At 36.5% G+C, this 26251-nt stretch overlaps 1 protein-coding gene across 3 annotated transcripts in view; it reads left to right on the forward strand.

Moving 5' to 3' along the window:
• Positions 1-26251, forward strand: part of SLC12A1 (solute carrier family 12 member 1) — a 132974-nt gene that overhangs the window by 39275 nt on the left and 67448 nt on the right. For all 3 annotated transcript variants that reach the window (XM_007479905.2, XM_003340052.3, XM_001369749.4), the window contains exons 10-17: positions 1136-1220; positions 3007-3158; positions 6308-6415; positions 6728-6851; positions 11613-11714; positions 15525-15680; positions 17623-17722; positions 19674-19785. In XM_007479905.2, coding sequence (XP_007479967.1) covers positions 1136-1220; positions 3007-3158; positions 6308-6415; positions 6728-6851; positions 11613-11714; positions 15525-15680; positions 17623-17722; positions 19674-19785 — 939 coding nt within the window. The remainder of the gene's footprint in view (positions 1-1135; positions 1221-3006; positions 3159-6307; positions 6416-6727; positions 6852-11612; positions 11715-15524; positions 15681-17622; positions 17723-19673; positions 19786-26251) is intronic.

Consider the following 26251-nt stretch of genomic DNA (forward strand, 5'->3'; position numbering starts at 1 on the left):
CAGACCAATTCCAATTAACAAAGATTAGCAAAATGGGGCTCCAAGAATTTAAGTGTTCTGTCAAAGGTAAGAAAGAAAAAAGAAAAAGCTAAGAAGAAGCTGACTAAACTTGGGTCTTGTGATGCCAAGTCAAATGCACTGTCCATGGTCAAAGTATGTTAATGACTATGGTTTTACACAATAAAAATAATATGAAATAATAAAGGTGTCAGCTGTGATAAGTAGACATTAGTGTACAGCTATCAAGCCTGTAAAACTCTGTTGAAGCTGGTAGTTGGAGGCAGACTGAAAATATTCTGTGCCACCCAAATTCAAAGGCTATATTCCCTTTACTACAATTAAATTCAAAGAATATTTATTCATTATAGGTAAAGCACTGTACTGGAAACTCAAAAAGCAATACCTTCCCCCACTTAAAAACAGTCCTTGTCCTCAAGCAGTTTGTACTTTTCTAGACAATACAAGACATAAGGAGATAAGGAAAATAATGAATAATTTAAAGAGAAAAAGAAAACTAACTAGGGAGATTGTGTAAGGTATCGTGGATAGTAAATGCCACCTAAAATGAGCTGTGAAGGAAGCTGAGGATTCTAAAAGGAATTCTAGTCATGTCAGAATAAATGCTTTGAGGCAAGAGATGACCCTGGGCAATTAACCCCAATTGCCAACCCTTAGTATTCTTTTGCCTTAGAACCAATACTTGCATTAATTCTAAGACAGAAGGTAAGAGTTTTTTTAAAAGATGGAAGCAATGCTCCGAGTACAACAAGTAGGACCATTTGACTAGGATATAGAATATATTAAATAAGTAAGGAAAAATAACTGGAGTCAGATTTTAAAGGGCTTTAAATGGCAGCATGAAGAATTTGCTTTTGTCCTTATGGCAACAGGAAGCCCTGGAAATTTTTGAGCAAGAGAGGGACATAGTCAGAAGATTATTTTGGCATCCAAATAGAGAGAGAATGAGATATCCTCCATCTTCAGAGCTTACTACTTTTATCATTTGATTGATTTTTATGGAATCAAAATATATATTGTTTTACAGATTTGCAAATACAGAATAAATTGCAGTTGATCTGATTTTCCCATTTTTTACCACCCTCCTTTCATCCTCCCACTTTTTTTTCCCTTCAAGGACCCACAAGATGCTATCCCCAGAGGAACAATGCTGGCCATTCTGATCACCACAGTTGCCTACATAGGGGTTGCTATTTGTGTAGGTAAGTCAACAACAATAATAGCTAACATTCATTTGGTGCTTTGAGATTTACAAAGGGCTTTTACACACATTATCCTGATTGTTCTTCACAGCAGTCTAGCAAAGTAGATATTATCTCCATTTTATACAGTTGAAGAAATTCAGTCTTACAGAGATTAGGTGAATTGTCCCTCACAGTAAGTATCAGAGGTTAGATTCAAACCTAAAGACCTCCTGCCTCCAATTCCAATACTGTTTCCACTATACTAGTTCATAAGCCAACCCTCAGAGCAGTCTTAATGCTTATTTGAGTCTCCTATACTTCCTGTCATGCTTGGGTTGCAGAGGATAAAGCTTTCAAAATTTGTAAGTTATTGGAAGTTACTGAGTTTTAAAATTGTGAAATGTCTTCTTTCCCTTATTATTTTCCTGGTATCTTAGTGTTTTGATTGTAATTGTCATAGTTGGAGAGAGAAAGAGACAAAGAGATGGATAGCTGGAGAGAAAATAAATAAATAGGCAGACAGAAGTATAGATAGTTATAGTTAACCTATTAGTACTACTTTTTATTATTATTATCTATGTATTATATGTATGTACATATAATATATGTCTACTTCTGGAAAATGCTTGATGATCTAGAGTCATGGAAAATTTTCTGCATTATTTTGCTAAAATTTTATAGTTTCAGAGCACAAAAGAATATTATAAACTTATTCCAACCTCCTCATTTTGCAGGAAACAGAGAGGTTAAATGATTACCAAAGATTACATAGGTTACAAATAATACAGCAAGAATTTGAACTCAGGACCTCTGACTCTGAATCCAATGCTCTTTTCTACTGTACCCACACTACATGGGGGTGGGGGGCTTTCAACTCAAGTACTTCTTAACAATTAGTTAGAAGGGTTCAACAATGGAACAAGTACCACCTTAGCTGTGTTGCTGCTTAATAACCACAATGTTATAGTTTTTTAAAAAATTCTAAATCAAATGACTTCAAATCCATTAGAATAAAATACTTCATATGGTTGCTTTCTCTTCTCCAAATTTCTCCAACTCCAAGGTTTTAACATTCTTTAGTTAAGAAGGAGAGGCCCCCACTGGGTCAAAGAACTTAAAGGGATCTGTCTACTGGCCACTTCCCAGAAAAGAGAAATCAAAGATACATAGTGAATAAGGAGAAAAGAAGGAGGGATTTAAAAAAAAATGCTATTTTAAGAGCTCCTTTCTTTAAAAGAGTTCAAAGAATTTTACATCTATTATCTATTTTCTTTCAAAAGAAAAGAAGCATAAGATATGGTCTTATGCCCCCCAGAAGCATAAAATCTAGTTCAAGAAATATTTCTGTGAAAATTAAACTAATAATATATCAAGGAATATAAAAATGTACAGATGAGTGGCATAGACAAAATGAATAAATGCAAAGAATGTATGAAGTGCTTACTCTGTAACAAGAACTGTGAGAAGTATCAGTGATATAGACATAAAAGGGAGCTAATCTCTGCCCTCAAGCAGCTTACCATTTAAGGGAATGTCATTGGGGTCTGGAAAGTAACTTAGATGGTAAGTGAGACAACAGGTCAGTCAACTGGCACATACCTTCCAGAGTCAAGGGGGATGTTTTAGAGCTTTAAAGGAAGAGGGAGTCAGTGTTAGGTGGGAATTTTCAGGAAGGTTTCATAGTGAATATGAGGTTGGAATAGACCTGTTCATATCCCAGAAGTAGAAAAGAATACTTCTTCAAGGGATCCTAACTGGATGGGATTTTTTTTAAAGAACTAATTATTTTCTTTCTTTTCCCCAGGGGCCTGTGTTGTCCGGGATGCCACTGGAAATGTGAATGACACTATCATCTCTGGGATGAACTGCAATGGCTCAGCAGCCTGTGGTCTGGGCTATGATTTCTCCAGATGTTTAAGCCAAAAATGTCCATATGGGCTGATGAACAATTTCCAGGTTTGGACTTTTATTTTAGAACTCTTGTTGTCTTTGGCTGACTGGACTTGGACTGCTTTAGTTCAATGTAGTTATTAAGATTTATATTTGGAAATATCTAATAATTGATGAGCAAGTTTGCCTTAAAGACCATTAGTTCTTAACTCTTCGGTCTAGCCAGGCTTACAATTATAAAGAATCTCTGGGTAGGCAAGTCACTTTGGATAATAGGAATTCAAACTGGAAGAAATCATAGAGATCATCTAACTAAGGCTTTTATTTGTTAGATGTGAGAATTCACAGAATAAGTTAGAACTGCCAGGATTTTAACTCAATTCTCCTAAATTCGAAGTTAATCTTAGGAGCAGCCCTTCATTTTAGTTCCAATTGACTGGTGGTAGAATCTGGGCTCCTCTGGAAAAGATTGGGACTCATATGGCCTTAGGATCAGTTAAAGCTTTGCTAGATAAGAAGATGGCCTGTATTCAAAGCAGACCTCCCAAAGAAGACCCAGAACTCATAACTAGTTTCGAGTATGCCCTAAGACACATCACAAAAACCATATACTTACTCCTGGGATTGCCTTGGAAGTTCTAAGGGGTCAGGGGGAAGAGCAGACAGAGAATCTGGGAAGATGAAAACTACATAGGCCCCACCAGTGACACTAAGAAGACCTTAATGAATTCCTTTTATTTTAATTTGTAGTACACTACAAAGTGGGGGAGGGGGATACTTAATATGTATCATTTCTAATTAACTAAATACAACTAGAACAAAGACCACATAGTAGATTGGCTATTTCCCCAAGTCATTGCCCTAAAAAGAGAAGGTAATTTACAATATCAAGAGACTTAACAAAGTATACCAAAAAAAGAGGTGGGTTAAAGTATATTTTTATCTAAACACTTTAATGCTAATTCAAAGACATAATTTACTTGCCTTCATATTTTAAAAAATGCTTTACCTAATGTCCCCAAATTTTTAAGACTTGAAATTAATTATTTACTAAATGTCTACTTGTAAAGTCCACCATATACATTAAAAAACACAAAACATGGAATTATGCAGTCAATCCCTTTCAGAGTTTATAGTCTTAGACACTCCATAATGACAGTGAAATTAAGGATGCACAAAGATTAATCAAATATATAAATTAAGTGGTTAATATCAAAGCAAAATAGTTTAAGTTCTTAAAAAAAAAGATAAATCAATCATGAGAAATTCTTTTCTTGTTTTTCACTCATTTCTCTGTCTCTTACAATACTCTGAGTATATTCACTAGCCATTGGGTAAAGTTTCGATTCACTTTTGATTCTAACTAGTCTATACTAGGGCCTTGTCCACATTACCATTAATGACATAAAAAACCTCTGAAGTCTCCCTTTATTTCACTGTTCCCAACTTTGCATCTTCCATCCCATCTCACACCAAATTGCTTTTCCAGTGGAGGACATATTCAATCATTAGGAAAACAGACATATCTATCTGATTGATGTTGAATAGACTTTTTATTCTTTTAGATTGAACTCTTACATTATTTGTTTCCTGTTTTTGTTATTGTTGCTTTATCCTAGTCCCCCTATCTCATTCAGGTTGGAAGATTAGTGGAAGATAGTGGCCAACCATGAGCCCTAGTTCCAATATTGTTTGGCACAGGATTAAAAAAAAAAACAAAACTTACCTTCTGTGTTATTATTAGTTCTAAGACAGAAAAGAAACAGCGGTTAGGTAACTGAGGCTAAGCGACTTGTCCAGGTTCACATAGCTTAGAAGTGTCTGATTCCAAATTTAACCTAGAAAGGAGTTTTAATCTGCTCCATTTTTCTTGCCTGAGTCAGTTTACCCCTTCAATTCCAAAAAGGCTCAAACATGATGCCAGAATTAGTACAGACACCCCAATCAGCTTTTTTCCTACTGTAGCTAGGAATTCCTGAACTCAGGTAATCCAACAATCTCAGCCTCCCTCAGAAACAGGGATTAAAGACCATGTTTGGACTATTTATTCCTTTCTGGACTAGAGACCACTTTCTTTCTCTTAGGCTGCCATCATTCCTTACCTGGTTTCTGGAATATTTAGATTTTTCTAGAATCTTTTGGTCTATATGTAGACAAAAATTTTTCTTCTTTTAAATTCATCTAAGACAATGGTTAGGTTTTCCACCCAAAGGACTTTTTTAAACCATACTCCAAAGCCTAGGTCAGAAAAGAGGTCAAATATTCATTGGAAAATAATAGGCTAATTCTGTTATCCCGAATGACTAAAAATACTCTTTACTGGGAAAACCAGTTTGATAAGAGATTGAACAGAGAACAAAAATTTGGAAATGGAGAAAAAAAGGGAGGTTTAAGGGATTTTTTTCATTGGAGTGATTAATGGCCATATGTACAGGGCCCAAATATACACCTAGTAAAACCAGAAATGAAGAATCCAGGCTTTACCCAGTGGCTAGCAGATATATTCAGGCTACTGTAATAAGAAAAATGAATGAGTCAAAAACATGATTGAAGAGAAGGGAGAGGGATCTAATAGGCCAAGATCAAAAATGGATGTGGAACATCCTTATAGAAGTCATGCTAGTCAATTTCTGACTAGATTATGGTGATTTCAAGTACAAAATTTTTCATCAACTCATTTCTTTGCTATTTTCTATTTTTCCCTTCAATTATTTAATAGTGTACTTTTGTGGGGACAAAAGCCAGCAATCATCTTGAATTTAAGGGATAAAATTTTGTCCTCATCTATATCAGGAAATTCCAGACAAAACTGAACAACTCAGGGACTAGGTGAGGGCTAGTGGCAATGGAGAAAAGAAGAAAGGGCACTCATTTCAAATAGATCATGAGAAGAACCTTGGAGACAATCTAACCCAACCCCTCCATTTTACATCCATGGAAATAAAGCCTAGAGAAGTTAAGGAATTTGTCCAAGGAACTCATCTGTGTGGAAAATAGTAGAGTTAGAACTCAGGTCCTCAGACCCCAAATCCAGCATTTTTTCCACTATTCTAGGCTGCCTGAATCTGGTGATCTGAACCACCCACCCCCAGTCCCCAAGACAGTGAGGAAAGTATAATGAGGATAGTTTGGTGAGCAATATTCCTCTGCAAGTGCTCTCCCCTTCTTCTGGATATATCACCTTATCCTTACCTAAGCTTTTGTTCTCTCTACAGGTAATGAGCATGGTCTCAGGATTTGGACCCTTAATCACTGCTGGAATCTTTTCTGCAACTCTCTCTTCTGCTCTGGCTTCTCTTGTCAGTGCACCAAAAGTTTTCCAGGTACTGTATCCCCAGAAATATGATTTTCTTCTCCTTGTTTTCTCTTTAACGGGTATTCAGCCAAAATACTTATTCTGACTAGCAATCATTTTCAGAAACATTTTAATGTTTGCATCTGGTCCAAGTGCTCTATCTGCCACATATTCAAGATAGATGCAAATAATATAAAGAATGATAAACTACAGATGCTAACCAGTGCTACAGTATTGTAAGTCACTTAATCTTTCCGAAAATCTCCTTGTTTAAGAGTCACTTCTGGGTAATGAGTATGTGCAGATATAAATGACTGATTTCTCTTCTTTTTTCCATTAGGCTCTTTGCAAGGACAACATCTACAAAGCCCTTCAGTTTTTTGCAAAAGGATATGGGAAAAACAATGAGCCTCTAAGAGGATATATTCTCACATTCATTATTGCCATGGCATTCATTTTGATTGGTTAGTAAATTTATTTTTTTGGTCTCACAAAATCAAATGCTTTTGAGCATGCATTTGCCTTTATTTTCAGGTTTGAAAAGTTATCTTGTGTCAAAGTAGCATGGTTGAATGGAAAGAACATTGGCTTTGTAGTCAGAGAACCTGGGTTCAAAAACTGCCTCTGAGGTTTACTTCCTGTGTGACCTTGTGTAGATCCTTTTACTGAGCCCTGGTATTCTTATCTATAAAATGAGAAGATTGGGGGGGGGGCAGCTAGGTAGCACAGTGGATAGAACACCAGACCTGGAGGTGGGTTCAAATCTGGCCTCAGTTGTTTCTTAGCTATGTTACTCTGAGCAAATCACTTAACCCCTATTGCCTAGCCCTTGCCACTCTTCTGTCTTAAGAAGAGTTGATACTAAGGCAGATGGTAAGAGTTTTAAAATAAAATAAAATAAGGAGGTGGACTTGATAGTTTAAAGTCTATGTTCACATTCCACCCAACTTTGAGATATTTAGGAAGGAAATGAGAAAGTTTTGAACTTCTGTAGGTCCAAGGAGACATTTAAAAAAAAAATACAAAGCCTGAGTCATCTATCTACATGACTTCTTGTATTAAACACCTGCTCTGAATCACAGAGTCTAAGAATTGGAAGGGACTTCAGAGACCATCTTGTACATCCATAGGATTCCTCTATAATATGCTCAGAACATGGCCATCTACCTGCATTACTTCCTGGTGTGAAGACTTCCAAAGAAGAAAAATCCACTCTAGCTTGACAGACTATTCTACATTTGGATAACTTACTAGGAAGGTTTTCCTCTCAATTTCCATTGGTTCTTTTGACTTTCTGTTGCCCCCTAATATTTGGCAAAAATGTAAGCTCATCAAAGATAGGGATTTTGTTTTTTATCCATTGGGGCTACATATAGGCATATCTATTGGGGTATCCATTTATCTCAAATTAATAATGCTTTGCACTTGATAAGTGCTTAATGAATGTTCATTAATTGAACCTACATAACTATCTCTATAATTATGTCTTGGGAGTGAGCAAAGGAGTTTCAGAATCTTGACTTGGTTGCTTCTCCTGCCTAAACAAAAGAGAGCTTCAAAATCCCCTTTGGGTCAGACTCACCAGCTCCAGCCTGCATCTCCTTGCTCTGCCATAAGGCATGCCCCTCTTAGGGTCCCTGTGTCTGGAGCAAAGCACTGGCAGTGTAGACTCTTGAAAAGCTCCAGCACCTGTACCTGTATGGTATAATTCTCCATGCAGAACAAACTATTCCCACCTATGGCAGAATTTCATCAACAGTGAAGTCCCTTCACTCTCTCATTGAAGGGGAATTTGATTATAATTCTGGATCTTTACAAGATCACCAAGGATTAGGCAAATCTTGCACTTTCAGGTTTCTAGATTAAAGAACAACCTCAAATCACAAAATATCCATGTATAACAATGCCTCATTTATGTGGCATCTTTGGAGATGTTTCCCATGTGAGTAATTTCCCCATGTAATTGAAGCTAGACTTCTAAAGTATCAGATTTGATTTCCATCAATTTGATGGAAGTATTTCTAGAATGTATGACATCCCCACCTGCCTTCTTAAGCAGCACATACTGAACATCTTTTAACTCTTTCTTGATGACTAAGAGACATTACCATCAACTAATCTAATATGCCATAATACAGTATTTTGTCAGTTGTTACTTTTGTTGTCAACATATTTATCAGTGGATTGCCTCTTAAAGCACCATCTTTTCTAATTTCCTCCCATTTTTCTATGGTCTGAGAAATCACAAGACCATGCATTATTGGAATTGTGCATAATAAATTGGGCTAATAAACTAATGATGATTTTAAAGTGTCTAGATTGCCACAAAATATACTAGCTTTGGTACATGGGCTTTGTGAGAGTTATTCCAGAGTCTCAGAAATACTGAGAATCCTTTAACCTTCTGCTTCTTGTCTGTATTCCAAATGGTGGTAGTTGCCATAAGTTTTACTTTTAGATAAATGAGGAGTTACTGAATAATGACCTATGTGCCATGACAGAGTTGAGATTAAGACCTATACATCTTCCCAGTTCAAAATAGCTAAATATTTTTGCCCCAAGTAACCTCGAGGACTATAAACCATTCAGGACTCTAAAGAGGTATAAAATAACATATGATCTGCACCCAAGTTTCCTTAAAGCCAGAACCAGTAATATTGAGATATTATATATACTGGTAAATATTTAACAACATACTCTCCAGGGTTATGGAGGGGAATACTAACAACACACTTCTAAGTTTAAATTAGATTATTAACATTTTCTCCATCACTTTATTAAGTCCATACTATCAACAAAATAATACTCCAAGCCCTGATTCGTACCATTTGCTGATTTTTGGAGGTATAAATATTTGGTCACACTAAAATGTTAATAATAACTTTTGATGAATCTGGCTAGAATTGGTTTCAGCACAGTGGTAGATATGTCCATAGATCTCTCTGACTATGAGAACCGGGTCTCCTGATATTTAAATAATTTATTTTTAAAAGGCTGCATGAGAGTTTTGAAGATCCATGCTTTACTTAAGTAAATTATCAAATTGAACTTATGAAGAGATGGACTTTAGTGTAGCCAACTTTAAGATACACTGTGAACAGGGTAAGGTTTTTCTGCAGCTCCAGTCTTCTTTTTCTGTCCTGACTTTATCCTTTATAGTCCTCCCCCACCCAACCTTCCATGCTTCTAATAACATCTCCCTTTGTCAAAAATTACTTTAAAAATTAAACTTTAAAAAATCTTGGATTAATTGAGATTGTTCTTATATTAATCAGTTATACTCCAATGCAAATTTAAGCAATGAGTTGCCTTTCCCAAGAGTATTTTCATTTTGAGTCCCCCCACCCAGATCTCAACTATGAAACAAAAGACTTTGTCACTTATTTAGTACAATTCAACAAGAATTATTTGTCAAATGCCTACCATGTATTAGGCACTGTATAGGGTAGATAGGGATTCAAAGATAAAAATGAAAAACAGTTCTTGACTTGAAGGAACTTACAAAATAAAATAATTCAAAAGAATTTTTAGTAACTAAGAATTAAAATTCTAAAAAATTAGAAGTATCAATGAGCTCATAGGAAAGATTTTTGGGGAAAGCAGTGAGACTTACCAGGGCTTCTGAAATCACTCTCTGAAAAGTTACCTTCTCTTCCTAAGATTATTGTCAGCACTATGTGTATAGAAAGGTAGATTTAAATCCATTAGAAGGATCCATTAAATCAAGGATTTTTAACCTTGGGTCTATGGATTTTTAAAATATTTTGATAACTATATTTCAATGTTATTCGTTTCCTTTGTATTATTTTATGCTTTTCAAAACATAATTCATAGAAAATATTCATGGACTCCATCAGATGGCCACCAGGCTCCATGACACCAAAAACATGATGCCTCCTGCACAAGATAGCTAAAATAATTTAAAAGTTCTTCCTCTTACCCAAGTTTGGGGCTTTATTGTAAGCAGTTTGGTAAAGTGAACAAGCAATGGGCTGGGAATTAAGAGACCTGGGTTCTAGCATTTTGTATATGAATATGCCAGTGGACAAGATACTTCTTCTATTGGGACCTTACCTTTGTATGGCCAGCATTTATCATAGACTCTGGATCATAGCAAATATTTAATCAATGCTTTTTAATTAATTGATTAATTGAAATAATAATTATAGTTATCCCATTTATTTTACCAATGAAAAGTTTGGATAGCTAGAATTTATATAGATAACCAAATAATATCTAGCATGTAACTAATAATATCTAGCAAAGCACTTCATAAATAACATCTCCTTTTATCTTCCCAGCAACTCTGGGAGGGAAGTGCTATTATTATCCTCATTTTAAAGATGGGAAAACTGAAGCAATAAGTAAGTGACTTGCCCAGAGTCAAACAGCTATTAAAAGTTTGACCTCAAATTTGAACTCAGGTCTTCCTGACTGTAGGCCCACCACTCTATATGCTGTGCCGCCTGCTCCTTCAAAATTTAGACTAGGTGACATTTTAAATCTCTTCAATATTTGATTCAACAAACCATCTACCATGTACAAGATATTGTTTGGTCTAGGGGATTTATAGAGATAAAATCAATAATTTATTAAGCATTTACTTGCCCTATAGGGACTTATATTGAATATCCTATGAATTTTTTATTGACAAGAAGTATACAAATTACTTGGGCCACTTTTGTATTCCTTTTTATGCAGCAAGCATATTTTTTATATGTAGTTTTAGTAGAAGTTTGCTCCAACTAGTTCAGGAGGGAAAGGAGAAATGAATGAGATGGTGCTCAATTTCAGAGTGTTTTTAAAGAGAATGGAGAAGATCAATGTTCTTGCCATGTGGTTCCTGCAGAAACTTAAAGATTTAGGGAAATGGCATATGGTGAACCAGTGTCATTACTGTATTTCAAGGGAATGTTTCATCTGTTTTCCCCATTCAGTCCTCTTCTCAATCCCACCTGTGTTTGCAATGGGATAAAATTCTCAACCACCTCACCTGCCTGTTGGCGGGATTTCTTCTTGTCTAGCATTCTTTAAAGGATGCCACTGATTATACTTCAGGTAAATAATGTAGTCCTGAAGAAAAATCACCAACTCCTTAAATTTTAACAGAGGACAGCTATACCACCAGTATCTAAATAAGGTCACTTTTCAAAGGTTATAATAGTTATTCATCTCTAGATCTCATCCTTTAAACATTCGTGCCTGATTGTGCTTCTCTCCCATAGCGGAACTGAACACCATTGCTCCCATCATCTCCAACTTCTTCTTGGCTTCCTATGCACTTATTAACTTCTCCTGCTTTCATGCATCTTATGCAAAATCTCCAGGTAAGTTGAGTTTGATGTTTCAGAATGAATCAAAGAACCAGTAAACACTTTGTCTTCTATCCATCTTGTTCCTGTTTCCTCAGCCCTCCCTTCCAAAATTTTAGAGGAAGGATAACATGCTTGTAAAACCTGAATTTATAAGCATCTCTCTGCTTACATCCTGGTGGTACACAGTGTAATCCACTCTATTTTGGTGAGTTGGGGGATAACTCCTGAAACCGAAGGGGAATCATATGAGCAATGGCCTTCTTGACCAACCGTAAAGTCAATTTTCTCCTGCTGCAATAAATTATTCATTGCAAGAGAAGCCACATTTATTTCAGCAGTAGAAAAACACCACTATTTATTTCCAGGGTGAAAGTGACCACAGAGGTGGAATAAATGTATATATTTGAAATTTCTGTACTATCAATTTGCTTCTTGCCAGGGCTACAGAGGAGAAGAAGGATGAGTAGCTTCCATAATTACCTACTAAGCAGAGTAAAGGCAGATCTATGGTGGGCAACCATCATTCAAATACAGATGACCTTAATACATTTCTTTACCTGGATTAATAGTGGCTCAAAATTTTATACCAAGGAATAATTCCTCATTGTGCCACCTCTTACCCATAGGACCCTTACCATTTCCTTTCTTTCTTTACCCACATCCCTACTACTTTAATGAGACAGGAGTCAGAAGACTTAAGAGGGAATCTCATCTCTGACACTTGCTTCTTCTGTGACTTTGTCTGTGTGGGTAGGGGAGAAGGCAGTTAAATGAGAGAAAGAAATATGCATTTATAAAGTATCAGGAGCTATTCTAAGTGCTTTATAATTATCTCATTTTCATCTCAAATATTATCTCACAACAACCCTAGGAACGAGGTGCTATTATTATCCCCATTCTGGTTAAGGAAACTGAGGCAAGTAGAGGTGTGACTTGCCCAGGATCGTAACTAGTTTAATGTCTGAATCATATCTGAACTCAAATCTTCCTGATTCCAGGCTCAGTATTCTATCTATTTTGCCATTTAGCTTCCTCAAAGTTTTCTCTTCTGTGAAGTTAGGAGTTTGGACTATAATGGATTTCTAAAGGTCTTTCCAATTTATATAATCTCTCTCTCTCTCTCTCTGTCTCTGTCTCTCTTTGTCTCTCTCTCTCTCTCTGTCTGTCTCTGTCTCTCTCTGTCTCTCTCTGTCTCTGTCTCTCTCTCTCTCTCTCTCTCTCTCTCTCTCTCCTCTCTCTCTCTCTCTCTTGTTCTCTCTCTCTCTCTCTCTCTCTCTCTCTTGTTCTCTCTCTCTCTCTCTCTTGTTCTCTCTCTCTCTCTTGTTCTCTCTCTCTCTCTCTCTCTCTCTCTCTCTCTCTCTCTCTCTCTCTCTCTCTCTCTCTTGCCTTTCAGCATAGCAATTTCTTCAAAGCAGTACTTTTCAATTACTAGACAATTATCAATGAGAGTCATTTGTGTGATTTTGAAGCTTCTTCTCTTCCTCTTTGCCATCTCCTTTTCAGGAATCTGATTTGAAAAATGTCTAACCAAAACAGATAGACCCTAGAGAAGGACTGGGAAACATTGCCCCACTTTTCCAGAAGTCTGATTTGAAAAACATCCAAGACAGACCTTAAAGAATGGCTGGAAACCACCTTTTTTTTCCAGAAATGATTTCTGATCCACAAAATCAGTTTAGGATGGCATACATAAAAATAAAATTATATTTTAAGAATATATTATGTTTGATGAGTAAGATATTTATGGTTTATGTTTTTTTAATCCAATAATAAACATATATTAAATAGCTACTCTAGAAGAGCCAACACACTATCTTAAGTGTAAGGGATGCAAAACTCAAGAGGCTTCCCTGGAGGAGTTTACAATCTAATTAGTAGCAGACAACATGTACACATAACTGTAATATATCATAATGTGATGATGATTAAGCATATTAAATGTACCAAGTACTGATAAAGGAGAGGTATGAGCAAAGATCAAAAGCTCTTTTTATGGGGAAGGGAATGACTGAAGAAGGGTCCGTGGAAAAAGTGATACTTGACTGGGCCCTCGAAGTAAGGAGGGTACTTCAAAAGGCAGAGAAATGAAGAAAGCTTATGCTAAGCTTGGCAGTTGTCATGGGTAATAAATACCCTGGAGACCAGAAAAGGCAGGATGAGAGGAGAACAGAACGATTCAAGTGTGATATAAGACTGTAAAGACAACTGGGAACTTGATTGTATGAATACCTGAATGTCAGCAACAGAACTATATACTTCATTCAAAAGGAAAGAGAGGAGTAACAGGATCAGAGTGATATTTGATTGGTATCTTAGGAGGATCATAGATTTGGAACCATAATGGATTTTTTTGTTGTTGTTCAGTCATTTCAGTCATATCTGACTCTTTGTGTCCAGATCTGGGGTTTTCTTGGCAAAGATGCTAGCGTGGTTTGCCATTTCTTTCTCCAGCTCATTTTAGAAATGGAGAACTGAGGCAAACAGGGTTAAATGACTTGCCTAAGGTCACAAAGCTAGTGTCTAAGACTAGATTTGAATTCACAAAGATGGACTCTAGACCCACTACTTTATCCAGTGAGCCACCTAACTGTCCCCAAGAGTCCTTAGAAGAAATTTAATCCAACACTCTCATATTAAAGCTTAGACTAAAGGCAAAATGACTCATTGGGGGTTATTTTAATAGACTTGAAGTCAGGAAAGATAAAGGCTGAGCCAGGTGGCTTCTGTGGGAGCAGAAAGGAAAAATATGAAAACTATTTTGAAGGTAGAATTGTCAGGACTTGGCATTAATTGGATATAAGGGTTGAAAATGGAGTTTAGGATTCTTAGCATCCTTTTGAGACACAAGGGACATCTATGTAGATGGGGTACTGAGGATACCAAGATCCATTCTGGGTAAATGAGATAATGAGAAGCCTAAGAAAGGATTAGCATTTAGGAAATGGGGTTTGAGTTCCCCTTCAGGTTAATGAAAGACATGATTTGCATGTGTATTAACAGGAAAGTGTGATATATTTCTTGCACCTGGAATATTCTGCTATATCTATCTTCTTCTATCCTCTTCCACTGAAATTCTGTTTTCCTCTTAAGGTCCAGGGCAAATCCTACCTCCTCCAGAAAGCTTTTCCTCATCCTTCTAATCAGGCATAAATAAGCTCCTTTACTCTAAACTCTCATGGCCCTTTTCACAAGATCATAGATCTTGAGTGGGGAGCCTAAAGGATATTTTACAATAGGAAAAGATGAAGACCCAAGGTGGATAAATGATTTTCCTTATATTGCCAAGGAGATAATAAAGATCCAAAGTAGTTTTTGAATCCTAGTGCTCTAACTCCAGAGACAGTGATCTTTTCCCCTGTACACAATTGCACTTGAAGGTCATAACTGGCATTAAAATTATATACTTATCCCACCTACTCAATTATTAGGCTCCAGAGAGCAACAAAAAGAGTATGAAATTTGGAGTCACAGGACCTGGATTTGAGTTGTTACTGTTGCTTACTAACAATATAATTTCAAACTAGTCATGTAATTTTTCCAAGACTCAACTTCTTCCTCTACAAAAATGGGGGTGACAATTCTTTTATGATCTACTCTTCAGAATTGGATTACAGGGAGGACAAAATTAGTTGATAGATATAAAGATTTCTATAAAATATGAACTATAAGCTATCACTATAACCTCCTTGAGGATGGGGTTTTTGTCTTATATGTCCCTCCTAGAAGGAAGCACAGTGCTTCACATATAATAGGTACAATAAATACTGAATTGAATTGAGGAAGAATGGAATTGAATTAAATCAAGTTATTGTTGATTTTCAGGCTGGAGACCTGCCTATGGAATTTACAACATGTGGGTGTCTCTTTTTGGAGCCATATTGTGCTGTGGAGTCATGTTCGTCATCAATTGGTGGGCTGCTGTTATCACTTATGTCATTGAGTTCTTCCTCTATATCTATGTGACATACAAAAAGCCAGGTATGCACAGAAAGACCTTTAACTCCACAACTGCCAAATCATATTTGATGAACTAATATAGTCAAAACATTTTTTACTTAACCACAGAAAACAACAAATGGGCAAGTTTGCATACTGGTTGTTTGACAACCAGGAAATTTTAGGGGTGGGGAAGAAAGAGCGCTTGTTTGCTGCTCCAAACAGTGAAATGTCTTGAAAATGTTTTCTTAGATAGAACTTAGATAGACCATCCAATCCAATAGAGTTGGATGGATGTGGATCAAAGCATACTATCTTTCACATCAGTGTATTTGTGGTTTTATTTTGGGGTTTTGGTTTTGTATGAGTGTGCTCTTACAACAATGATCAATATGGAAGTCAGTTTTGCATGATAATACATGTATGGCCCAGATCAAATTGCTTACCATTTTCTAGTGGGGTGAGGGAAGGAGATGGTTTAGATCTTATAATTTGGAAAGGGTATGTTGAAAATTATTATAACATATAATTGGGAAGAGAAAATATCTTTGAATTTAAAAATACATATTATTACAAAGGGAAAAAAAGAAAATGTTCTCAGCATCAATTGACCTTCCTCCATACTTACTGTCCACCATTTTCCTGATTTACCCAGAATAACACTGATGGGGTAAAATATTGCTTTCATCTCATAGATGATCTATAGAAGGTTAGAGACTCCCCCTCCTGCCTCTTAGAAACTCTCTGTACTCATTAAAGTTGGAACATCCTTTTTTACCATCAAATTTGAGAAAACAGAAAAAGGAAGCAGTACTCATCTCTCCTGCCATATAATGTAGTCCTTGGAGGGATAGACCTAGAAGAAATACTGAAAATCAGTAAAGCTCTTTAGGGACATCCATTTTGCATGAATTCTTGCCCACTTTGTTAGCTTACTTATTCAGAAAAACATTTGCTAAGCACCATCTGCTTGCACATCTACTCCTTCTGTCTCTCTCTCGTGCCCTTGAAAATGGCCCCTTAAACTCTCTGCAATTGGCATACAGATCTTATTTGTGGGCTGACTCACTTCCCCAGTCTGCTTGTCCAGAATGTGATCTTCACACAACCCCCTCCCCTAAATGAGTACATGATGAGAGGCTATCCGATTTACAGTTTCCTGCTCAGATGGGCATTGTCTATACAAAAATAATTATTTCCAATCCTTGAGTATTGTTTATAAATATATAAGACATGCTCTTAGAAATTTGAGAAACAGTGTAGTATAATGGTGTAAAATGGTGTAAATAGTATAATTGATAATATATATATATTTTTATATATATATATAATGTGGTACATGATCTTTATATAATATAGTATAGCTATATATGTGTGTGTATGTGTGTGCTAAAATGGGCATATAGTATTATAAATAGAATAAAATGGTATAAATACCTGGTCCTGGAATTGGATGAGGACTCAGATCCTGCCTCTGAAATTTATTGCTTTTGTGACCATGGGCAAGTCAAGGTGCTGAATTAGATATTCATTAAAGGTCCCTTCAAGCTCTAAATCTATGATCCTATAAACCCCACATTGTGATTTTTCAAGTTTTGACCTTTTTTTTTCCTATTGAAGGAAAGAAAAAAGGAAGGGAGGGAGGGAAGGATGGAAAGAGAGAAGGAGGAAAGGAGGGAAGGAAGGAAATGAAATAATCATTTATTAAACATGTACTACATTCCAGGAACTGTGCTGAGTGCTACAATTTAATTATCTCAATAAATCTTCACAATAATCAGAGAAAGTAGGTGTGATTTTTATTCCCATTTTATGGACAAGGAAACGGAGGCTGATAATGATAAGGTAACTTGCCTAGAGTCATACTTCTAGGAAGTGTCTGTGGCTATATTTGAATTTGGGTTTTCCTGCTTTCAGGTTAGTTTTCTCTGCTGTTCCTAGGAGGAAAAAAAATGCTTATTCTGTTATCTCCCTTCTTCCATAGATGTGAACTGGGGCTCTTCTACACAAGCTCTTTCCTACGTGAGTGCTTTAGACAATGCTCTGGAATTAACCACTGTAGAAGATCATGTGAAAAATTTCAGGTAAAGTTAACCACAAAGCATGCTTGGATTAGAGGCAGTTCTTTAAGAACATATTCTTGCCAAAAGGGACCAAGAGCTGAGCATAGACTCTAAAAAATCAGATGACACAAAAATATTGCTCTATCTAGAAAAATACCATTTGTCCCTACCCATAATGTTTGGTTCTACTTCCCATCCCTTCTTAGCCATGCCTATCCTTTCCTGTTGTTTGCCATAGCACCAAGCACAAGCACAGGTAAAACAGTTTAAGACTGAAGACCATGCTATCTATTGAGAGAACTTGAAAAGCATAACAGAAACCTTCAAGTATTTGAAAGGCTGTCATTTGGAAGAAGGATTAGTCTTAAATCTTCTTGGCCCCAAAAGGTAGAACTAAAAATAAGAAAGAGACAGGTTATAAAAAAGACAAATTTAGGTTTAAGGATGGGGAAATTTTTGCCCTATTTCATTGTTTTCTTTCACTTACTTCACAAAGAACCCAAAAGTGTCTGGACATAAGGGGTTCAAAGAATTCTTCCTCCAATACAATTCACCATGAAAACTTTTAGTAAAAAATATAACTAAATACATTTTCGATCTTTGCCATAAGTCATATCAATTCTAAGACAGAAATGAGGCAAGGGAAACTTGCCCAGGGTGTGGCCCATATAGATACATTACATTATATATATATATATATATATATATATAAAGAGAGAGATTTATATGAATAAAATGTTATATCTGGGTTCCAAAAATCAAGTATAAAATAGGAGAAGGTTAGAAAGTAGCTTGTCTACAAAAGCTCTGGGGGTTTTAGTGGACTACAAACAAAATATGAGTCATCAAATTGATATGGTAGCCAAAAAGTCAATGCAAATTTAGGCTATATTAAGAGAGGCCTAGAAGAAAAACATATGATTGATCACATGGTTCGATGGGGGTATGATTGGGGATAGTGACTTTAAATGATCACTCTACTGCAAATTTTAATAATATGGAAATAGGTTTTGAACAATGATACATGCAAAACCCAGTGGAATTGCTCTTCAGCTCTTGGAGGGGGGAGGGTAGGAAAAGAATATGAATCATGTAACCATGAGAAAATATTCTAAATTTATTAAATAATTTATTAATTAAAGAAAAATGAAAAAGTGAAAAAAAAAGAGGCCTATCTTCCAGGAATAAGGTGAGAGCTCCTCTGCACTCTGTTCATATCTGCAGCATTATGTTCAGTCCTGAGTAACCCAACATAAGGAGGGCATTAATACACTAAAGAAAGTACAGAGGGGGGACAGTACAATGATAAAGACTTTGAGTCTGTGTTATATGAGAATTGGTTAGAATTGGAAATGTTTAATGCAGAGAAGACTCATGGAAGGAGGAGACTTGATCACTGTCTTCATGTATTTGAAGGGTTGACCTATGGAACAAGAAATCATCTTGTCGGGGGTAGCTCAGTGGATTGAGAGCCAGGCCAAGAGATGAGAGGTCCTTGGTTCAAATTTGATCTCAGACATTTCCTTGCTGTGTTACCCTGGGCAAGTCACTTAACCCCCATTGCCTAGCCCTTACCACTCTTCTGCCTTGGAACCAATACCCAGTATTGATTCTAAGATGGAAGGTAAGGGTTTAAGAAAAAAAAAAAAGAAAGAATTTATCTTGTTCTGTTTGTCCCAAAATCAAGGAGGTAATAGGTGGACATTGTAAAGAAGTAAATTTAGACTTAATGTCAGAAAAAGAAAAAAAAGTCTTACTAATGAAAACAGTTCAAATGCGGAATGGGCTGTCTTGGAAGGTGGTGATTTCTTTTGCATTGGAGGTTTGATAATCACCTATCAGTATATCAGGATATCAGGATTCCTTTTGGGCATGGTGACCACCAAGGACCTTTCAAACTCTAAAATGCCCTGATTCTATGTATGTGATTCCTTTTCATGGCTAGTTCTTACCATTTACTTCCCATTTCTAGACCCCAGTGCATTGTTTTAACTGGCGGACCCATGACAAGACCTGCCCTACTGGACATAACACATGCATTTACCAAGAACAGTGGTCTCTGCATCTGCTGTGAAGTCTTTGTGGTAAGTACCTTGGGGGTAAAACTATACAGAGTTCAAGGAATGTATTACAGGTTCAATGGAAAGTTACATCCACAAAAGACTCTTGTAGTCCCCTACCCTTCCCTTTAAAAACAAACAACAACAACAAAAAACTTTACCTTCTATCTTAGAATCAATTCTGGGCATTGGTTCCAAGGCAGAAGGGTGATAAGGACCAGACAATGATGGTTAAGTGACTTGCCCAGGGTCCCAGAGCTGGGAAATATCTGAGACCAGATTTGAACCCAAGACCTCCCAACTAAAGGCCTGGCTTTCAATTCACTGAGCCACCTAGCTGCACCCTAACTATTCTTTCTTACTGTCAGGCAATGGGATGGGGATAGTTAGCAAGAGAGCTGGGGGCAGCCTGAGCAGAAGTTCTTTCTTCTGATTCCTGAATCTAAATGGATAGATGAAATGCATTTCAGATTTCTTGGGAGACCAAAATAAAAGATAAATATTTGCAAATGAACATCTCAGAGAAAAAAGCAAGAAAACTGACTGTGTACAGCTCAAAAAAGATATTGCAGGTTTGGGGGCATGATAGTATATGGAAGCATAAAAAGATGTAATAGAGAGAATAGGAATCAATTTTTCTGATTAATTGATGAGAGAAGCAAACATAATGGGCTTCCAGGACAGCATATCACATTTAGGTTAAATATTTAGAAAAATCTGAAGCACTAAGGTTACCTGAGGAATGAAACAAATATATCCAGGCTCCATAGAAACTTTAAAGGTCAAAAGCATTCCCCATATGTTCTTCAGGAAGCCTGTTATTAGAAACTGATGCCATAATTTATCAGTATCTTTCCTCTAAAGGAAAGTGGATTGCAAAATTTAACCACTGCCATCATCATCACCAACCTGTGAAGTGGGAAGGAACTATTAAAACAATAATAAAGCAATTCATTTATCTTGCCCAGAACATACTTGATCCTTCCTAATATTTTTGCATTAGTTTCCCCATCTGTAAAATGGAGATAATCACAGCACCTATCTCAGGATTGTAGTGAGGATCAATTGAGATAATGTATGTAAAGTGCTTTGCAAACCTTAAAGTGCTATATAAATGCCAGTTATTATTATTATCATAATCCATATGTGCACAGACATCTTTATCAGAGGCCCCAACTACTCATTTGTACAGAAAATTAGCAAAGTGCTTTATAAACCATAGCAGAGTATATTTTATGGGAGCTATAATGATGAACTATTATATCATGTTTTTCATTTTTTCAAAATCATTTTCATGTCTATTACCCAATTGGATTCTCTCAACTATCTCTCAAGGTAAGTGGAGCAGGTATTATTATTCCCCTTTATAGATAAGGACATTGAAATCCAAGGAGATTAAGGGCTAGGGCATAGCAAAGCCTGTACTCAAACTCATCTCTCATACTCCAAATCCACTGATCTTTCTATAACACTATTTTAGGAAATATAAAAGACACTGATACTTAAAAGTACATAAAAGTCACATGTTACTCTGGGGATGGAGGACATGGGTTAAAATTTCATCTCTGATGGCTATTCTCTGTATGGCTTTGGATGAGTCACTTAACCTTCGATAACCTCAGCTTCTTTGTCTGCAAAATGAGAAAATGGGATTAGACGACCTTTGAGGTTCTGTCCAGATTTAGTCATGGTCTTGGGGCCATGGTCTTGGGGCCAGTCAGTCAACAAAGGCATAATCTAAGGAGTTAGCTACATAATGTCATTATCCAAGCTTACTTTTTAAATTAGCAATATTCCAGGTGCTCTTCAAAGCAAATTAAGCATCTTCCTGACCTCTGGAAGTTTACACTCTTGACACCTGAGAAAATGCAACCCTAAGCAGTCCCCTGAAAGAAAGAATAGCAGCCTAGAAAGGATGAACAGGCTAAGTAATTGACAAACTATGACTCTGACAATTTTTAATCTTTTAAGCACCTTTCTCACATATTATCAGCTTTGGTGTTCTCGGTTAATAGATTTTCATTTTTTGCCAATATGCGACAAGGGTCTGTTTTGATGGAGTAAGCATTTTGGTGTGTTTTCCTTATCTAGCAATTTAGGCAAAATTGAGTTTAGTGGGCAATGAAAATATGATTGAGTGAAACTCCCTGCTTTCTTTAGAAATGGAGAAATGAATTGGGGGGGGGGGTAAAAGTGGTTTTGGATTGACAAAAATAAAAAAAAAAAGATACCTAACGGTAAGGATTTTAACCCCTCTTTACCACAGCTTGGGAAAAAATGTTATTGTTTCCAAAATTCAGTTTTAATGCAAGAAATCTGACTGGTAGCTACATCAGCAGCTCTGGAAGGGTTCCCTATCTGTATAATATGTTCTTGGAACTTTTTATATGCTTCCATGTTGATTACCGATAAGTCCTGATCCCAGGTGCTTGTATTCTCTTGGGCTCAAAGCACTTTCTACAATGGTAATAATTTGTCAGTTGCTTTCTGGGAGCTCTTGGGATTGTGGATGCTGTCAACATTATTGGGTTCCAGACTTAATTGTCCATCACCTTTTTGCAAAAAAATACAGGGAGGCAGAGAGAAATGCCTTGCCATAATAAAATGATTTTCTAAAGCACTAGTCTAGACTGGCCTTCAGTACAGACAATGGCTGGGGAGGTAAATGCTAACTTGTAATAATGATGTAAGAAGGAGAAAAACAATTTAATTTTTCACCCCAGGGAGCTGCTGCTTACACTGTAGTCATCATTTCAGCCCTAGGAGTATTTCTACTTCACACATAAACCTATGACTTCTACCTCTAGGAATAACAAAATTTAGTTACTAGATCTTTTAGTCCTCAAAAGACTAATAATGAACAACCCGTCACCTGGGAGACTGTGGAGGTTGTAGATTTTGTCCCTCTCTCTCCCTTAGGGACTGATGGGCACATGAGTCACTGGAAAAATGATAAGACCCATGGCTTACTGGCTTTCCAAATACCCTCAAGGTAGAGGGAAGGACCACTGCCAACTATACCACAGGCTGCTGGCACAGCCTCTTCCTTGACACCTGGACATGTTAGAGGAAGAGTATGGCTGGAAGCCTCCAAAGTTGAAATGCTGACAACTATTGATTTATAATAGCATTTCCCCCACCATCTAACACTTACAAGTCTTGAAGTAAGGTAAAATAGAAATAGCAGATTTCATTTAGATAGTGTTTTACCCTTTCCAAAGTACTTTAATCATAAATAGTATCCATTAACTAATGAGGAAACTGAAGCTTAGAAAGCACGAATAATAATATAATATAATAATAAACCCTAGGTTTACTGGGCATTTTACATATGATATTGCATTTGATCTTCACAGCTATTCAGGAAGCAGGGGTTATCATTATCCCTATTTTGCAGATGAGGAACCTGGGGCTAAATGACTTATTCAAAGTCATACAGCTAGTAGGTTTCTGAAGAAAGATTTTAACTAAGATCTTCCTAATTCCAGGTTCATGCACTGAGCTACCTAGAAATCTACTTATTAAAGATTAGCCCATGACTACCCAGCTAGTGAGTCAGAAAGCTGGAACAAAACCCCACGTCTTGAGGCTTCAAATCCAGGGCTATTTTCATACTTGAATTGAGGCCATTTATTTTTATTATAATAGTAAGATAGTTTAATTTCTAATACAGTAAATATTGATAGATATAATCCAAATAAACAAAAGTACTTGGGAAAATATAATGATTAATAATGTAAAACTTAATAATTTTTGAGAGTATAAAGAGTACCTAAGACCAAAAAGCTTGAGAATCTCTGTATAACAGTATTCAGAGTCATATATACTTATATAAAAAGGCAAGTAAACCATTGGCTATTGGGATCCAAAAGGGACATATGACAAAATCATCTTTTCCATTCCCCTTTTCTGAATTGTCTTTTATATACTTTTTTTTTTCTAATTTAAGAGATTGTTCATGCTACTTCATAACATAACTCTAATTAATTTGGTTGGTTTTTGAAGACGGAACATTTCTCTTCTTAATTCTCTGAGGCTTTTGGCTTCCTCAAGAGTACCTGAAAACTAGTTCTTTTCTCATTGTTGGAGGATAGCGGAATAGCCATCTGAGATTTCCCAACAACCAATAGGACATCAGTCACCCCAAGTCCATTTCTCTAGCAACAGATTGGAAATCTAACCCATGGACCTCCAGAGTGTCTTAATTTATTATTTTGCCAAATAACATAATGCAGCATCTTTTTTTTTTTTTGGTGCCTCCTGCTGGCCTTAAATTATGAAGCTATTTCTTGGTTCTCGGCTGCTTGGCCCAGAACAATTTTCTTTCAGCTAAGGGACATTAGGCCTCCCTTCAGATATTGATCCTTTCATTCCACCTGTGTTCCTTCTGTTACCTACAAAAAGGACCCCAGAGTCCCAAATTCTCCTTCTTCCACCACTGCTGCTTCTCTGATATGCACAAAACATTTCTATTGGTTTTCTAACCATTGGGAAACAGATTTACAAATATCTAACAGAATGCAAAATTATAAAACTATGGATATTAAAAGGAAATTTTGGTCTTTAAAGAAAGTCTACTTAGAGTTAAAATTAGTCTTTTTTAGCTCCCTCCTTTTTTGCTGACACATTCTTTTAGTATTTATCCCCAAAGGAAGCCACACTCAAGCTGTTGCAGGCTGGGTAGTTGACAGATCTCTCAGACTCCTAACCTGGAATGAACTTGGGTTGAGAAAAGTCTGGTTCATTCAGTTGCTTACAAAACCCACTTTTTAGTCTTATCTTCACAACCCTCCTAAGCCATAATTCATAAAGACTCTGCTTTAAAAGATACTTCTTAGGGAAGCCAAGTGGCTCAGTAAAGAGACAGGTCTATAGACAGAAGGTCCCATGTTCAAATCTGGCCTCGGACAAAATTCCTGGCGGTGTGACCCTGGGCAAGTCTCTTAACCCAAACTACCTAACCCTTACCACTTTTCTGTCTTGGGACCAATATTCAGTATTCATTCTAAGGTGGAAGGCAAGGGTTAAAAATGACAGTTCTTTAGCTGAACCCCATAGATTCTTTTGGTGAATTGCAAGTATTTTGCTCTGTATTTTATGCCAGTGCATATCCAACACAGGGTAAGAAAGAAAAAGGTGGGCTATGCTTGGGAAATATATCAGAACTGTGATTTCATTGGCAAGGAATCCCTAACTGAGGAAAATCCTTCCACCAGTGCAGTTCATCACCTTTTTTGGAAGTCATGGTCTTGGGGAGTTGCTTTAGACACTGAAAGGTTATTACTTGCTCAGGGTCATATAGACAATGTTTACCATGGGGGACTTGAACTCTGCTCTTTCTACCTCCAAAGCCAGCCTCACTGCTCCTCATGGGAAATGCATAGACTTTAGATTCCTCTCATTTTACTTGAACTCCAGCAGCTCTGCCCACATCTTAGTATTTAGGTAGAATCAGCACTGCAGAAGAACATCAATGTCCAGATGTCCTACCGGTCAAGCCTTGGCAATATTTAACAAGTATCATGTGAGAAACTTGAAGTGAATGGCCAAGTGATGCGCCATCTTGGCTGCTGTGATATCTCTGGTTCTCTTATATTCTCCTCAGTGTTGGGGTTTGCCCATATATATCCTTAGCTATTAACCCTCTGAGGGAAGAGTCAAGAACTCAAAATGTAGCCTTTGTGTTTCCCAGGTGTTTGCAATCAGGTCTTATATTGCTTCAAAGAGCTAAGTTACAGAGCAGATAAAAGGAGGAATATGAATGATGATGGCATGTGTCATGGATTCATCTTATATTTGATTTATGATGCTTTTTAATTCATTCACTCATCTCACATATCCAGTGAGTTGGCAAACCTTACAAAATCTATTTCTACAATATTTCTTACATATGGTAAGGAATATTATATATGAAAGGAATAAGCATTTATTAAGCATTTACTATATTCTAGACACTATGCTAAGCCTTTCACAAATATTATCTGATTTGATATCAAATGGTTCCTTCTCTCTATTCACACAGGAACCACCTGAGTTCAAGACCTCACCCCCTTTTTTCTGGACTATTGTAACAAACAGCCATCTAACTGGTCTCCCTGTCTCAAGTCTTAGTCTAATTTGATCTATCTTTCATTCAACTGCCAAAGTGATTTTTAAAAAATACTCAATAAGCTCAACTTTCAACAAATATTTCTTAAATGCTTACACTGTCTGTTCTATATAAAGATGAAACAAAACAATACTTTCCCACAAGATAACTTAGATTCTAATAGAGGAATAAGAAAGCCATAAATAATTACAATACAAGTTTTATATGATAAGTATATAGAATCATATTGAGAATTACAATTTAATAAAAGTCCCAGACACCTGAACTTTTTGGATCCTTGATTTCCCTATCTTGGACCTTGGAAGGTCATTTTTTTAATACAAGTGAAGAATTTTATATGTATCCCTATTAAATTTCATCTTACTGAAGTTGTCCCATGTT

Source organism: Monodelphis domestica, chromosome 1 (assembly GCF_027887165.1).
Source record: "Monodelphis domestica isolate mMonDom1 chromosome 1, mMonDom1.pri, whole genome shotgun sequence".
NCBI classification, from domain to species: domain Eukaryota; kingdom Metazoa; phylum Chordata; class Mammalia; order Didelphimorphia; family Didelphidae; genus Monodelphis; species Monodelphis domestica.